Source organism: Natrix helvetica (genome assembly GCF_964273705.1).
Source record: "Natrix helvetica genome assembly, chromosome: 1".
NCBI lineage: Eukaryota > Metazoa > Chordata > Lepidosauria > Squamata > Natricidae > Natrix > Natrix helvetica.
The window spans coordinates 269,716,312-269,732,069 of NC_138548.1; the positions used below are offsets into that span (position 1 = coordinate 269,716,312).

Here is a 15,758-nt window from a genome sequence, read left to right on the forward strand (position 1 = left end):
ATCTGCTTATATTGTTTCCCATGGCTGCATACCCCCACGAAAGGCTGGAATATTACCATCTCCATTTATTATTTATTGCTAAGTGGCATTGTGACTGCATAACATGTGGAAATCAAACTATCAACAAGCCTCTGACCTATAAAATCAAATGCTATCTGTAAACACACATACACACACATAGCCTTTTCCTCCCTGTCTCAAAACATGCTGTGTGAAAGCTTGGCTAAAACTGCATTACGCCCAAATTATAGATGTGTACTTCATGCCTGTGCAAATTTTAATCTAGATACTTGGCCACAATTTAAATGCTGCAAAATGTTTTAGGATGATTTTATCTACATGCATTGGCGTCTTAAATATGCATAGCCCACTCATTCCTACAGTATTGATCTGTAGTGGTAGTAAAAACCCTTCGAAGAGACTCAAGGTTTTGGATGCAGGATAAAACTGAAGGAAATATAAGCTGTTTGAGTAAAAACCAACCAAAGGATCATACACAATGGACTGACTACAAAATGCTATGTTTTGGGAACAGGGATGATGGAAAAATAGGAGAATAGAATGCCATATTTTAAAGACGATACAGCTGGCTAGCGCATGGATCTGATCAGGTTTCACACTGTACCTTATTTTAGATCCCATATTTAAGAATGAATCCTTAATTCTTGATTAGATTTCATTGTCCCAGAGTAAGTCACACCTTGTTTAAAGCTCCCATTTCCAAATGTCATGGCTATAATTTGCAAAAAACAAAACAAAAAACAATAAGGCGCATGCTAATCTTTTATGCTACTTAAATCTTCTCATTTTCTGTCTTTTTGCAGGAGCTGTCAGCCAGGCTGGCATGCATCCAGGCACAGGAGAGTCGCTTTCTACTTTCCTTCAGAACTGTGGAAGAAATCTGGAAGTTTTCCACTTATTTGGCACTTGGTAAATCACATTCCATTGACAAATGACTGGCATTCCATCAGAAGGGCAGTTGTGGGAACATAAAATATATTGGCCATAGTGTTAAAGCAGAACTACAGTGGATAACATGAACCACTTTTAATTTTCTTTTCAAAAACTAGTTTAATATGCTATGAATGTGTCTGTAATTCAGGCACTGGAAAAACACATGCTCTGTTGTTAATGTGACTCTTTGAAAGTGGCTGACAATTTGGGTTAAATGCTGGTCTGTAATAATAAATAAATGCTGCTTTGATCTTTGAGGAAAGCACATTGCAGGTTTTCATTCTTCCTTTGGCATGATGAAATAGGATATGTGGGTTGCTGCCTGGAACACCTTCTCTTCAGTCCCGAGTACTGGTTGAACTGTGCTCAAGTAGATGATACTGAGATCAATGTCACTGTTGATGAGGACTGCATGACCACCATGTATCTGGGTCTTCTCCTCCAGGAAGGTAAGAACTCTGAGTCAGAATCCAATACCACCACCCCCTCCCAAATGCTGTTTCACTGTAAAGTAGGTCTCCAAAATGACGAGGAAGAAGGATGTGTGAGAAAGATATGCAAGAAAGTATTGGATTGGAGCAGGGTTGAAATCTACGTACCTTGGCTACTGGTTTGGTAGCAATGTGAGCTCGCTTCACTCCCATGTGCCACCTACGCGCATGTGCGGGACCTTCCTGCATGTGCAGAGCATGCCTGCAAAGGTAAGCGAACAGCAAGGGGGATGGGATCTGCTGTGCCATGCAGTTTAGATTAGCTAGAAAACAAGAAATCCTGCTTTCTAGCTAAACTAAGTCGCGCGTCACAGCTGATCTTCAGGAAAAACTGGTTCGCCCGAACCGGTAGCATTTTTTTTATTACTGGTTTGGGCAAATGGGTAGCATTTTTGCTACCGGTTCAGGCGAACAGGTCTGAACCGGTAGCATTTCACCCCTGGATTGGAGGATAAATCTATGCATGTTCAAATATCTCTAAAACTTATTCTGGTAACAGATAGCATCTACACATTTACTTCCAATGTCAGGGGACCATTCCAGCAGCGGAGAACTGTCTGGTACTAATCCTGAGCTGTGGCTAGGCAAAGGGTGAAGGATTTAAGTATATATAAATAATTTCCTTCAGCTGAAACAAAGTGTTTCTGATCCTTCCTCATTGCAGATATCTTCTGCATGTAATTTTCTTTCTACTTCTTTTTTCCCTTTCCTTTTTTGCACATAAAAACACATTTTAAACTATTGGGAAACATTGAACTGTCTCCATGTTAGACTACAGTGAGAAAAAAGAATTTGAACCATTCAATTATTGTGTTTAAAGTGACATTGAACTATATGAGATATTTTCACAAAGAAGAAAGCCTCTGAAATCTTTTTGAAGGGAATCCTGTGCTAGCAGATAGTTTCATGGTGGCAACACCATGACAGGAAAAAAAATGTTTCTGTTAGACTGTCAGCATAATCCTGGTATTACATGGAAATTGAAATGACCTGGAATAGAACTTTTAGAGATCTAAAAATGTGCAAGCGTTCTTAGGAAACTATTTGCAGAAGTTATGCTGTTTCTTTCTCTTCTCCTCCTTCTGTCCATAGGCAATTTTTTTGCCAGAGCAACACTCACTGTCCCTGCAGAGGAAGAAGAAGAGGATTTAAAGCTCCTCAAGAATGAATTAGTCCATGTGAAAGACATTGGACATGAAACTAAGTGGGAAGGGACATCATTGTTGACCGATCAGAGAGGACTGATTCATGTCACAACCATAGAGCCATTGCCCCATCCCTTTTACCAGTAAGTAGATTGCCATGTTTGCATCCAGCTGTTGTTTTGTGAGCAGAGGATAAAGAGCCAGTGGAGCTTGGAAAATGTGGTTGGTGGGAAGAGGTTAAAACAGCTCTTCCCTAGCTTTTCCCTGAGTATATCTGTAGTTAAGCAAATAGTTGCTTTAGTCTGGCAAGATTCTGTCTGTAAATGAAGGAAAATGCTCTTAAGTAATACCAAGTGTCATTTTTGGTTCTTGGCAAAAGCCTTCCATGGCAAAGGGCTGGGTTATTTGAAGGACCGCCTCTTCCTGCTATCATATCCCCATCCCACAGATCGAACAAAATGGGCATATTCTTGTGCTGTGAATATGCCGAGTTCACTTGTACTACTTCAAGCAAAATATAATTTTCTAACTTTGAGATTAGAATCAGCTGCTGTTTGTCATGCATATTTAAAATCTTATTTTCAACCTCTAATTCACTTATAACTTTTGCAATAATGTTCTCATTAGAATAGTTTGCAAATTTGATTTGTATACAAAGATGTATGTTTGTGTAATGGGAATTTGTTTTGGCTCTTCAGATACACACTTTGTCATATTGGCCAAATGAAGATTTAGTGTGCCAGATTTAATAGTGCTGACAAGCTTTTTAAAAAATCAGATCTGTCAAAATGTATGTACAAGCTATATTGGAAGGTCAAATCAATATTCTTTCTACATAACATTACCTGATGCCTAGACAATCTTCTCTAGATTTACTTTGGCTTCCCTGACTGACAATATCTCTCTGACAATTATTCCTGTCATTCGCTGCCTGCCTTTTTTTAAGTGTAGGAGTTGGGGATATAATTTTGTCTAAAAAGCATTTACTCTAGTATCAATCTGAAGTTCAAGATAAACTGTTTCCATCTCCAATAGCATAAGTAAGATATTTTGAAAACACTCATGAGTGATCCTGATATTTGCATCTATATTTTAGCTCCAGAATCTTGATTTGCGTTGTATTTGTGTAACACTCTTTTAAGATAGGCGTCAAGGCTATTGCTATCACTATCATCATACCTTTGGGCGTGGATTCCATAAATGAATTATAAAAGAGAAGGCATACAAAGAATCTGATGCCATAGAGCAGATCTAGTAACTAACTGTCTCCTATCTTGGACATCAGACATGTATTTCCCTCAATGAAGCAGTTTGTTCATGGCTGTTTGCATTTGCAGGTGGTTTTTGAAGAATTATCCAATCAGTTGTGGCATATCCAAAGAAATCAATGGGCCTGACTCTTTGCAGATTGGTGAGTGTAATAAAACTCAAGATCAGTTTGCTTAAAAATCATCAATCGATCACCTCCCTTTTTTTTAATAAATATTTTTTATTAAATGACACCTCCCTTTTTATTTCACTTGTCTATGTGCCACATTTCAAGCAGCCATTTGTTCTCAATGTGTATGTTTGTGTATGTGCATGTACTGTATGTATATATATACACACACACATACACAAACTTGTGTGTCTCTGTGTATATTTATTTAAAAGAATTTAAAACAATACAAATTTTGAAAGAAAACAAAATGGAAAGAAAAATAAAAAATGCAAAGAAAAAATAGAGAAAGGGAAGGAAAGGTAAGGTAAGGTGAGTTACAAAGAATCTTCCAATCTTTTTAACAGCATTGTTTCTTTACGCTCTGCCTCTAAGGTTACAAAACAATTTTCTTTTTTCCATAATCTTCTTTTTCTAATCATTAAAGCTATAAATCACAAGTTCATTTTTTATTCTTTTCTCAGCCAAAAGTCCATAAGAGGTTACAATAAAGTCATTGATTGCCCTTTCTCTAATCAAACAAGTCAATTTTGCAATCTCTGCCAATTCTGATATCTTCACCAGCCATTCTTCCCTTAAGGGTATTTTATAATCTTTCCATTTCTATATATATAATAATCTTTAAGCAGTCACCACACATAAAAGCAATCTTTCACAATTATTTTCTAATTATCTGTCTATTAGTCTCCCAAGAAAAGTTCTGCTTTCAATTGAGTATTAATCCTTAAAATTATTTGCATCAATGTGTATTTGAACCCCAAATTTTCTGGCTTCCATTTGTTCTCATTGTAGTAGTGCTGCTTTTGAACAGAGTGAGAAGGTGATTATAACCCTGCAGAGGAGGGAGGGAGGGAGAGAGGGAGAGGGAGAGAGAGAGAGAGAGAGATGATAGATGATAGATGATAGATGATAGATAGATAGATAGATAGATAGATAGATAGATAGATAGACAGATAGACAGATAGACAGATAGACAGATAGACAGATGATAGATAGATAGATAGATAGATAGATAGATAGATAGATAGATAGATAGATGATAGATAGATGATGGATGGATGGATGGATGGATGGATGGATAGATAGATAGATAGATAGATAGATAGATAGATAGATGATAGATAGATAGATAGATAGATAGATAGAGATGGTGTGTTTATAAATAAATGGTTGGTAGTGGACTCAGAGGAAGCCTATCTGCGTGCATGTACAATCTGTGTTCCTAATTTATCTAACCCAGCATGATTATGGTGGTTACCTATTTTTGTGTAGTTTGATTCATAAAAAGGCAGATAAAATAGTGCCAAGCATGACATTTGTCTTATTTTAACTAACAAATGGAATCATTGGGAGTTTCCTTTCTATTCAGCTATTTTAGAACATGTTAGTTCAGAGTCTAAAAATATTGAGAATAATTCCCCTCCAGTTTCAAAGATCTGAAGGATGTCTGTATTGATCTGGATTTTTAGAATGAACACCCCTAGTGCTTCTATTATTTTATTGCTTGCTGAGACAGTGGGGAATTTCATGAATGCTTGGCCAACATTTAAAGTGCTGTATTTTTTCCCCCAGGGATTTTCCAGCAATCAGTGAAAAAGGGGTTTATTTGTTCAGGACATCACCTTGAACAGTCTTTATTTCCCTTCCTGTTTGGCAAGAAACATCTGTGTGACCAATTTAGACTGAGTTGCTCTCAGTGTTCATTAATTTGCCTTCAGTGGCATCTGGGAAAAGTAACTGATTACCAATATGAGACCAAGATACCATCCCAAGAAGATATGATATGATGGAATTTTTATTTGTATGAAGCAGGGAGGAAATAAAGGCGGTGGACTAGGTGAAAAAGTAGCAAAAAATGCATGACATAGGGCAAATATTTTTCTCAATGGCTGTTCCCCCCATCATCCACAAAACCAATTGTAACAAATTGGAATGTCTTCAGAGCTTCTTATATGTCCCTGGAATAAATAACTTCCTGGTGTGTATGTGTGTGTTTAAAAAAACAGACTGGACTTGCCTGTGAAGTCTAAGCTACTGAAGAAACAAAAAATGTCACGGAACACAAAGAGTTTTTGTTATCAGGCTTTACACACACACACACTCCACTGCCTCTAGCCATGGTGCTGCTGTGAGAGAATGATACAATTGTTCAGCCTTCTGATGTGAGAATGGTTTCATTCTTTTTTTCAGGCCAAGGGAGGTGCACAGCCACTGAAGATCACAGAGGAAAAAGCTGGGATGAATTGAGTTACTGCAAAGGGGATATCCTAGAGGTGATCGGCTTTCTCATTCCAGGTCTCCGTTGGTTTATAGGGAAATCCACAACTAGTGGGATAATTGGCTTTGTCCAAACCAAATCAGTGCAGCTTGAGAGTTGTGAATCAATGTAAGTATGATGTGTGCATATGTGTTTATATAAAAACAAAAAAACATAGGTAGAAACCAAGTCAGAACTCAATGACCTTCAAATCAACTAGTTGAAACATGGCATGACCCAAGTTTTTATATTTAGATGAAAAAAAAAAACATGCATAGAATCCCCGATAAAGAAATAAATATTTACTTGTTCAAATTACATGATAAGAATTAAAAACAAAAAGAACCCGGAAACTTTCAAGTGCCCTCCATTTTTTCTTGACTGTTTGTGGATGAAGTAATCAGAGGCACACCAAGTTTTCTTTCTCTGTGGATTGTAAGTTTTCTCTGCTCCCAAAGCTGTATGGCACCAAGCAATCAGGATTTATTATTTGAGTTTTGTGGGCTTTTAAAATTTTTACTGCATCTTCTCATCGGCTTGAAATTGACTCATCCTTCCATCCTTCCAAAGTCAGTAAAATGAGGACCCAGATTTTGGGGGTCAATATGCTGACTCTGTAAAACACTTAGAGAGGCTGTAAAGCACTATGGAGTGGGATCTTAAGCATTATAACCATTTCCACCAAACTTATTAAACTCTCCTTTAGAATATTCAGCTTTTTATTAAAACATATGCTCTTTTTCTCCCAGTTGTTCTTACATTAGCTATAAATAAGCTTGTCTCAGTTTGTGATAAATGTTACCTGTGATATAATAAGCATAAACATTCTGGTAAACATTAGCACAATATTAGGTTTCAGTTTTCATGTGCAGGAATTACACACTTTGTTTATTTTAACATTCTTTGTTGAAGAAGTCCCAGGTGGCTTATTATCTTCAGATATTATCCAAATACTGTTTTACAAATAAATATAGCTAAGCGAACGTGTGCTAAGCCAGAATTAACAATGCGTAAATCCAACAGAATCTTTATTTTAGGAATCCTCAAGGAATAGATTTTTTTTTAAAAAAACCATCTAATATGCAAAAAGTGTGCCATTTAATTGCAATAGCCTCTGTGCATGACTTACACAAACTGATAAACCTGAAGATTCACCAGGAAAAACTGACAAAGCAATGTTGTACATTAGAATAATTTAACGTAAGAATGGACATTTAAGATTTCCATTAAATTTAATTTAATTTAATTTAAGGATGGAAACCAACTCTTAGCTAATAATTAATAGCACTTATATACTGCTCCACAGTGCTTTAAAGCCCCCTCTAAGCAGTTTACAGAGTCAACATATTACTCTCAACAATCTGGATCCTCATTTTACTGACCTTGAAGTGTAGAAAGCTGAGTCAACCTTGAGCTGGTCAGAATCGAAATGCTTCCTACCATGAAGTTCGTTCCATTAATTTTGGGTAGTTTGTCTTTTGCCCAAAGGTTTATAACTTTTTAATAGCTTTGAAATATGTTTTTTTTCCCCAGAACATTGGTATAGATTTCTTTTGGCAGAGCTTTCCACAGAGCTCTGACAGAGGTAAATAGGTACTGGCCAGGCCAAGATAGGTCAAGGAGTAATTTGGATACTTGGATATAAGATGCAGAATATGGAAATCATTGCATGGAGACTGAAGGAAGTCTTTTGTCGAATCGTGGTTCCTGATAGGTAGGCAGAAAAAAGCAAAAGAAGCTAGCAAACCTATCTCAGGGAACTTTCAACTGAGACAACTATAATACAATATTTTTTAGAAAAATGAGTGGGGTTTTATTCAGTGGAGTTTGTTTCCAGGATGTTGCCTGAACATATATGATATCCCTTTTGAAAACATCTTTTTTGGTGGTTATGTAAAATTCTAAATAGAATTTAATTTGACCAGAATGGGACACAGAATAAAACTGGCAAGCAAAAGAGTAGTGCAGGAAATGTATTTTAATGGTACAGAGATCAACTATTAATGGTTTCATTAATAGTTCAATACCTCAAAGCATTTTATTTAACAATAAATAGAAAACTAGGTTTCCGTTGCCTTCTTTAAGACTCCTTTTATTTGTTTACTTTCCAGTCTAGATCATAACTACAATATTTCTTGGTTGAGCCAGGACTAGAAACTGAAAGACCATGAGATATATTCCCTTAGACATGAAGCCAACTAGTCAACCTTGGGCCAATCATTCTCTCACAGTTTTAGGAAAGTGGCAAAAGCAAAATCACTTCCAAAAAAATCTTACCAAGAAAACGGCAGGGATTAGTCCCGTCAGTCACCAGGAGTCAACAATGACAGCAAGGGAAGAACAAAATAAATAAAACAAAATCATCTTGGTTTTCTCTCGTTCAAATTCCAAGTCTTCCCTACTTAATTTTCCAAGATCAGTTTCAGTTGATTATGGACCCATTAAACAGTTATCCTTCCCCCTCTTCTGTAAAATTTCAAATATAGTTCTTTGTCCAATCAATGGAAAACAAGCAGATGGGGGAAGAGATGGGATGCTTTTATCTAAAGTAACATAAGGACTCATAAACAATTCAGAATGCAAACTAATAATGATGCTGAGCTAAAGGATGCTCTTCCTCAGTTATTATGCATCAATATTAAAATAATTTAGATAAATGCAGTTACGTTATTTGCCATTTTGGCTCAGTTTTACCTGAATGGAGAGGATATGTCTTTCATGTGACTGTTGTAGAATTCTTGGAATGTTACCTCTATGAAGGGCACACCAAGAGTCTTAAGAGATATTTATGAGTAGAATTTGACCACAAGAGCCCTCGTTGTTATAGTATAGGTTTCTCAGATTACACCCTTTCATTTAATAAACTGTCTCTGCTTCCACTTTTGCCCTAACGTATGCAGAGCTCCTCCTCTGCAATGTGTTCTTTCTTCCCTTCTCTCCCTATGACTTTGAAATTACTTTTAAAACAGGTTAGATTAAAATATAGGAAATGTAGACCTTAACTACCATAGATTTGCAATAGACCAGAGTCATGCTTCATGCTAAGGCCAGGGTTCTTTAACACAATTATTGAGTAGATATTATGATTTGATTTCCTATTACTTCCACTGGAGTTGGACAGCTAATACAAACAAATAAATAATACTTATGTGTGGCATCAGTGCCAAAGACAATGGAGAATGCATTTCTACCAAGTGCAAATTTATGTTTGAGTTAATGTCTTCTTGTCTTTAAAAACGTTGTAGTCATGTGAAATTGTGATGGCCACAAGGTGTCGGTATTGTCACTTTGCTAATGTCCTGAAAGGAATCTTGCTTTGTGTTATATTTCTTTGCCAGTTTTTATGGATTGTAAATGCCCAGATTAATATATCTTCCAATGAGATTTACTTCCAGAAAGGTGGCCATTGAATTGCGTGCTAAATGATTGAAAGGAGAAACTTATATTTTACATAAATTATCTAGGTATAATCAGTGAAACCTGTTAACAATATTTGAAAAATGCTATATATATTATTCCTTTAATAGCAAAGGAATTTTAACATTTATGTATAAAACTAAATATGACAAGTTTTCTTTTAAAAAATTAAATCTGGGAAGATAATTTTGGATTCGATGAATGCCATTGGAACTTTTTGTGCCTTTACATTCATTTTAATGTATCATCCAAAAGGAAAATAGTTCTTAGGTTTGATAAAACTGGTCTATTTAGTTGTACTTTCTTTAGATTGTATTCATGCTGCAATAATACACAAAGGGAGAATGAACAAACATGACATGATTGTACAAAGGCTACTACTCAGGACTTGTGTCATATATACCATAATATATTAAACTGTGTCATACTTGCCACCTCCAAACACTTGTGTGTTGGTAGAATTGTATGAAAATTGGCACCTATTATATCAGTAATACCAGTCCTCAATTATGCAGTTCTTTTGGTTGAAGATATGGAGAATTCACCAATCAGTATTCCATAAAAGATCCTTTTTATTAGTTTATTGTCTGTATTCTCCTGGTATATACATTAATATAATATAAGAAATCAGTTCAATTCCTGTTGTTATTGCAGAAATCTGAAAAAAACTAAAACAATTGTAAAATATGTTAACATTTTAGGTTCTGTAGTTTTTAAAAATATGAGAAAATCTCTGAAAAAGTGACACCACAACAAATACCTTTGAGTAAAAAATAAATGTATTCAAATCCATCATCTATGTTAACAATATGTTTTCTAATCAATGCTTTCAGCTGTATAAATGGCATTCGGAACAGCTAAGTTGAATATTAGATACAATACTTGTATCTCTCCCTGTATATTTACAATATATTTTTCCTTTGATCCCTTTTGTTAAAACTTCAATGCAAGCATTACCTACCAGAGAAGGTTTTGAATAACTTTAGTATGTGTGTGTGTTTGAATCCATCCTCTATATAACTATTAAGTGACGCCTCCTTGCCATAGGAAAAATAAAGGACCTTGAACTGCAGAAGACATAGCTGAGATATTTTCAAGAGCCTTTTAAAAACATAACTCAGGATGTCAATCAGATACCTTGCTTTCTATACATTTTCCACATTATTTCCCACACCCATTTATTTTTTCCCCCAGCAATGACCCTGCGGGGTTGGTTTCATCATTAAATGGTGCAAGGCCATCCCTTCGTTTTAGGAATGACTGGAGGTCTGTGCTTGAATTTTTCTAGTCTAATACTAGAGTGCAAGATCTGGATTTTTCTTTCTGTATTTTACAGCAGGAAAAAGGTAAGTGGTGAAGGTGAAGATTCATTCTCCAAGTTTATGGGTTGGTTCCTGAATATTTCATTACTAGGCTAGGTAATATTTTCAGCAGAATCTTGGGGATGTCAGGGTTGAAGCGTTTGGAAACCAACCCCAAGCTTGGAGAACGAATCCCCACCCTCATCCTCCACCCGAGCTACAGATACTCACCACCATTGCAAAAGTTAAGTGGGCTCTGGCAACATAAAAGATATTCAGAACTGACTGACAATTCTCTGCCTTTTCGTTCCCAACGCAGGAGAAAGAGCCCAGTGTTTTTTAGTGAAGAAGAAATTTCTGCCTTCCTCCAGGCTCCATGTAATGGCAATGAGGTATATTACAGTAATCTTCTTAATGAATGGGCACAGACAGACATCACCTCTGTATATAGACTGGGTATGTCTCCATATCTCTGGATGTTGTCTCTTTCTAATGTCTCTTTCTTGTTCCCAAATTTTCTGCTTCTCCCTATCTTTATAATATTCATCTTCTGATAGAATATTATCTTCGAAAATACTCAGGAGACAGTTTGATGTCAGCTTGATGATCTCTTTGTGCCTTAGTTCTTAGTAGACATAAAAGCAGGAGGATGAGATTTAATAAGGAAGATATAATCAAGGTCATTAGCCTTGTCTACGTATCACACTAAGTTCTCCTTCTCCAGGTGTGATTATCAGGTACATGGGCATACAGCATATACCCATGATGTACTTGATAATACCTCCTTGCTCATCAGGTTTTAGCCCCCCACACCCTACTCAATTTTATTTATCACCTGTTAATCACCTGTTAATCTGCACATAGTCATACTTCATTTTCTTCTGCTTTGTTTTATTGTGCTTTGCAGATACTGCCTTTCTGAATTCAGATTGAAGGTTTGCAGCAACCCTGCATTGGGCAAATATGCTGGCACCATTTTTTCCAATAGCATTTGCTCACTTCATTGTCTTCGCCTCATATTTTAGTAATTCTCATAATATTACAAACTTTTTCTTCATCATTAAGCACTTTAGCAATTAAAAAAAAGTTTTTAATTAAGGCATGTACATTTTTAGACCTAATGCTATTGCACACTTAACAGACTACATATAGTGTAAAACGTAACTTTTATATTATGCAATGGGAAAGCAAAGCAATTGTGTGATTTATTTTATTGCAATATTCACTTTAGTGATGTGATCTGGAACTGAACTTGCAGTATCTTCAAAGTGATACTTTAATGACGTTTCCAATATAGAAAATGAACAGGTTGATCTAATTCAGAAATTACAGTATACTCTCCCTTCATTGTAGTATAGTCATATAGCTTTATTAACCTTACACTCATTGTATTCTTTCCTTGTAGCATATCTCCCAAGCTAAGATTGGACTTCATTTTTTCGTGTGTATGCTTTGAATGAAGCAACTTACGTTTTTTGTTATAATGCCAAGTTTGAAATTTGACCTCTAACCTTGTAGTGGGTTCCATTGCATATGTCTCTCATTTTTCTTGATTTACACAGATGGCTTTGAACCTATTGCGATGTACCCACGAAGATCATCAGGTGAGTATGGTTGAAAGGGGAAATGGGATGGGTTTTCTCCCCTGAAATATATCACCGTAAAGGTAATCGTATACTTGTGCTTTATTGATCATTTTCAGATGCTGCTGTACATGGACATAAGAATGGTTGGATGTTTGAAAATTGGGGGAAGCAATCTTACAACAGTTTATGTACTCATACTGATTCTGAGAAGTCAACTCCAGTGGTTGAATCCTCACCTTCCACCCTTGAACACTTACTTCTGCCAGAGCCAGATGACCTTGATGACCCCAAGTTCTTTATTGATCTAAATGCTGGGCATATGGAAGACTGTGATGTGTTTGATCCTATATTGACTTTCCTCAATCAAGATAGCTATGTGCCTCATTTCCAAAGTCTGTATGACCTCTCCTTTTCCTTCCTCAGTTCTACCTTCTATGGTTTCACCAGTGAAGAGGAGTTAGTCATATATCTGGAAACATCCAGGAACTGGGCTAAGAGGGGCCACCTTGGTTGGGCTCACATTCGGATATGCTATCTTTTGGGCCGCCTCTGTGTCAGGAAGGCCAAGTTCTCCCAAGCGCGAGTCTACTTTGAGGAAGCCATGAATGCTATGGACAAGGGGTTCGAAGATCTACCTCTACTTACATCATTGCATGCCAACCTTGCTGCCATTTATTTAAAGCAAAAGATGAAGCAAAAGTTCTTGCCTATGATTGGGAAAGGCATGACACTTCTGGCCTGCTTGTCTGGACACTGCTTCAGTTCTGAGACTGAACTAGAGGTTGTGATGTACATCCTGAGAGAAGCCATTACTGTAGGCAATACAACAATGGAGATTAGGTCCTGCTTCCTCATTGTCAGACTCTTCTTGCAGCTGGGTAAATATGATGAGGTTCTTCCTTTTGCAGAACGCTTGCAGTTTCTGAATGCACAGCTCACCAGCCAGGTTACCAGCGCATATCCTTTAGATACAATGCCTTTTCTCGCCTATCTATATGAAAAAAAGTATGTGCCCCATGTAGCTTTGGCGGCTGCCAGGATGTGTTCCCCTAGCAATATAAAAGGTGGCTTCACACCCATTTGGAGAGCTGGATTCATCCTTGCAAGCACCTCTAAGCTCTTGAAAGCCCAAGAGAAAAGCCACAACAGCATCTCAGCACTGGCTTGCTTCTATCTGCATTGCGGGTTGTCCTTCTCCCACGAAGCTGGGACTGTATCAACTGAAAAGGCCTTGTGTGCACTTTTATCCAAATTGTACCTCAAATACGGCATGCTAGAAAAGGCTGTGCATTACTCCAACCAAGCTGTTGCCCTGGGCAAAGTGATGGGTGAAGAAGAAGCATTTGAGGCATCCCTTTCTTTGGGGTGGCTGTTTACTTTGAACAATCAGCCAGACAAGACCTCAGAGATCATGCAATATCTCCTGTGTTCCCTGCGGCAGACGGACAGTATCACACAAGATGGGGTGGTTCACAATCTTTTAGCCATTGCCCTTAAAAGAGAGGGGCAGGTGCAAAAGGCAGCAGAGAACTACTTCTGGGCCTTGAAGAAAGCCCAGGAAAATGGAAATCAGCGGAACCAAGCCATTGCCTTAGCCAACTTTGGTTGCCTAATCACATCTTCGGGGGCTTACTGTTTAGGAGAATACTATTTTCTCCAGGCCATTCAGTTGTACTTTGAACTCCAGGATGGTGATGATACACAAATGGAACTGGTGCACATTTTGTTATGGTTGGCTCAGTCCAAGCTAGAGAGGTGTAAGGCAGAAGAAGGCATCATCTTTTACGAGGTGGCCTTGGCCATTGCCTTGAAGACTCAAAATGTGATAAGTGAGTACTTCCTTGGGGAAGTTGTTCAACTTAAGTTTGTTATTTATTTGGCATTTTTTTAAAAAAATAAATAAATCTCTATCTTATCTGATGCTATGTAGGTCAACTTCATGTCACTGAGTCCCTCTGCCATTTCTATAGTAAAGTGCATCCTGATACCAGAACCTGCATTCTATACCATGAGCATCAAGTTCTCCTAGTTCGGCAACTTCAGGACAGAGAAAAAGAAGGACACCTTCTACAGGACCTCAGCCAACTCTACCAAAGTTTACATACACCCAGGTGAGTCAGCACTCAGGTTCCCTGTTAAATGTTGAAACAATTACTAGGACTCAAAAGTGTTACAATATTTTGAACAGTGTTTTGGTTACATTGGATTTTGTCATTAAGCAATTCCCTTTTATTGTTTTAAGTGAAAAACAATAATATTTAAAGCATGAAATTTCTAGAAGATTGATGTCTTTGTGCCTACATGAGTCCCACTGTTTATAATCCATTGAACACTAGATCATCACTAGAATCTTTTCAAAAAGATGCATTCATTTTTAATCTATTCTCTGCCGTTGATTTTAATGTCAGATGCTTTGAACATTTTGGAAAGAAGCGGGGGGGGGGGAATCTTAAAACAATAAATAATAGTAATTTAATATTATTAGTTTATATGTATTTTTTAGTAACAATGAAATATTCCCCCGTGTTTAGTTGTCTTGGTCTCTGAGAAAATTGGCACAGATTAATATCTGTGACACTTTAAAACAGAGCACATTTTCTCTTGGTATGCCAGAAATCACTTCATCAGTCGTATAGTATGTTCACTTGCCAGATAAATACAGATGACAGAGACATTTGGAATATAAGAAAAGAGGCAAAAAGAAAGTATGTACACATATTTCCTTGCCCTTAAAAAAAGATAGAAACAATTCTGCATTCAGATGCAGAATGTCAATATATTTACTGTGAATTCCATTGTTTACAAGTATAGTTATATTAATATGCCTTGTTACAAATGACTGAAAGAAAGACATACAATGGACTTACATACCATAACCAGGATCCAATGAGGAGTGTGTAAATGCACAGGAGAAAATTTGTATCCTTCACCATAAATTTCAAGCTAGGTTTATCATAATGGTTCACTTGCTTTAAATTCCCACCTTATCTTTTGTTCTTTCTTTTAATAAATAATTTGTTTGAAACATTTAAAGAACAGAATAAATAGCTACATAAGAAAAAAAAGGCAGAAAAAGATATGGGGAATAAATAAATATCAGCAAAGAAAGATAGTTATCATAAAATTTAAAATGCATTGATTTGATATTTCATTAATTTGTTAATTAAAT

The 15,758-nt window shown here is 36.7% G+C and overlaps 1 protein-coding gene across 6 annotated transcripts in view; it reads left to right on the forward strand.

The window, feature by feature from the left end:
* The window catches only part of SH3TC2 (SH3 domain and tetratricopeptide repeats 2), a 51,417-nt gene that overhangs the window by 21,593 nt on the left and 14,066 nt on the right, over positions 1-15,758 (forward strand). For all 6 annotated transcript variants that reach the window (XR_014176776.1, XM_081970768.1, XM_081970769.1 and 3 more), the window contains 9 exons: positions 825-930; positions 1,260-1,403; positions 2,538-2,733; positions 3,928-4,001; positions 6,219-6,414; positions 11,323-11,459; positions 12,566-12,607; positions 12,706-14,418; positions 14,520-14,700. Coding sequence is in view for 5 of the 6 variants with exons in the window: in XM_081970768.1 (XP_081826894.1) it covers positions 825-930; positions 1,260-1,403; positions 2,538-2,733; positions 3,928-4,001; positions 6,219-6,414; positions 11,323-11,459; positions 12,566-12,607; positions 12,706-14,418; positions 14,520-14,700 (2,789 nt within the window). In the remaining variant the exon portion in view is untranslated. The remainder of the gene's footprint in view (positions 1-824; positions 931-1,259; positions 1,404-2,537; positions 2,734-3,927; positions 4,002-6,218; positions 6,415-11,322; positions 11,460-12,565; positions 12,608-12,705; positions 14,419-14,519; positions 14,701-15,758) is intronic.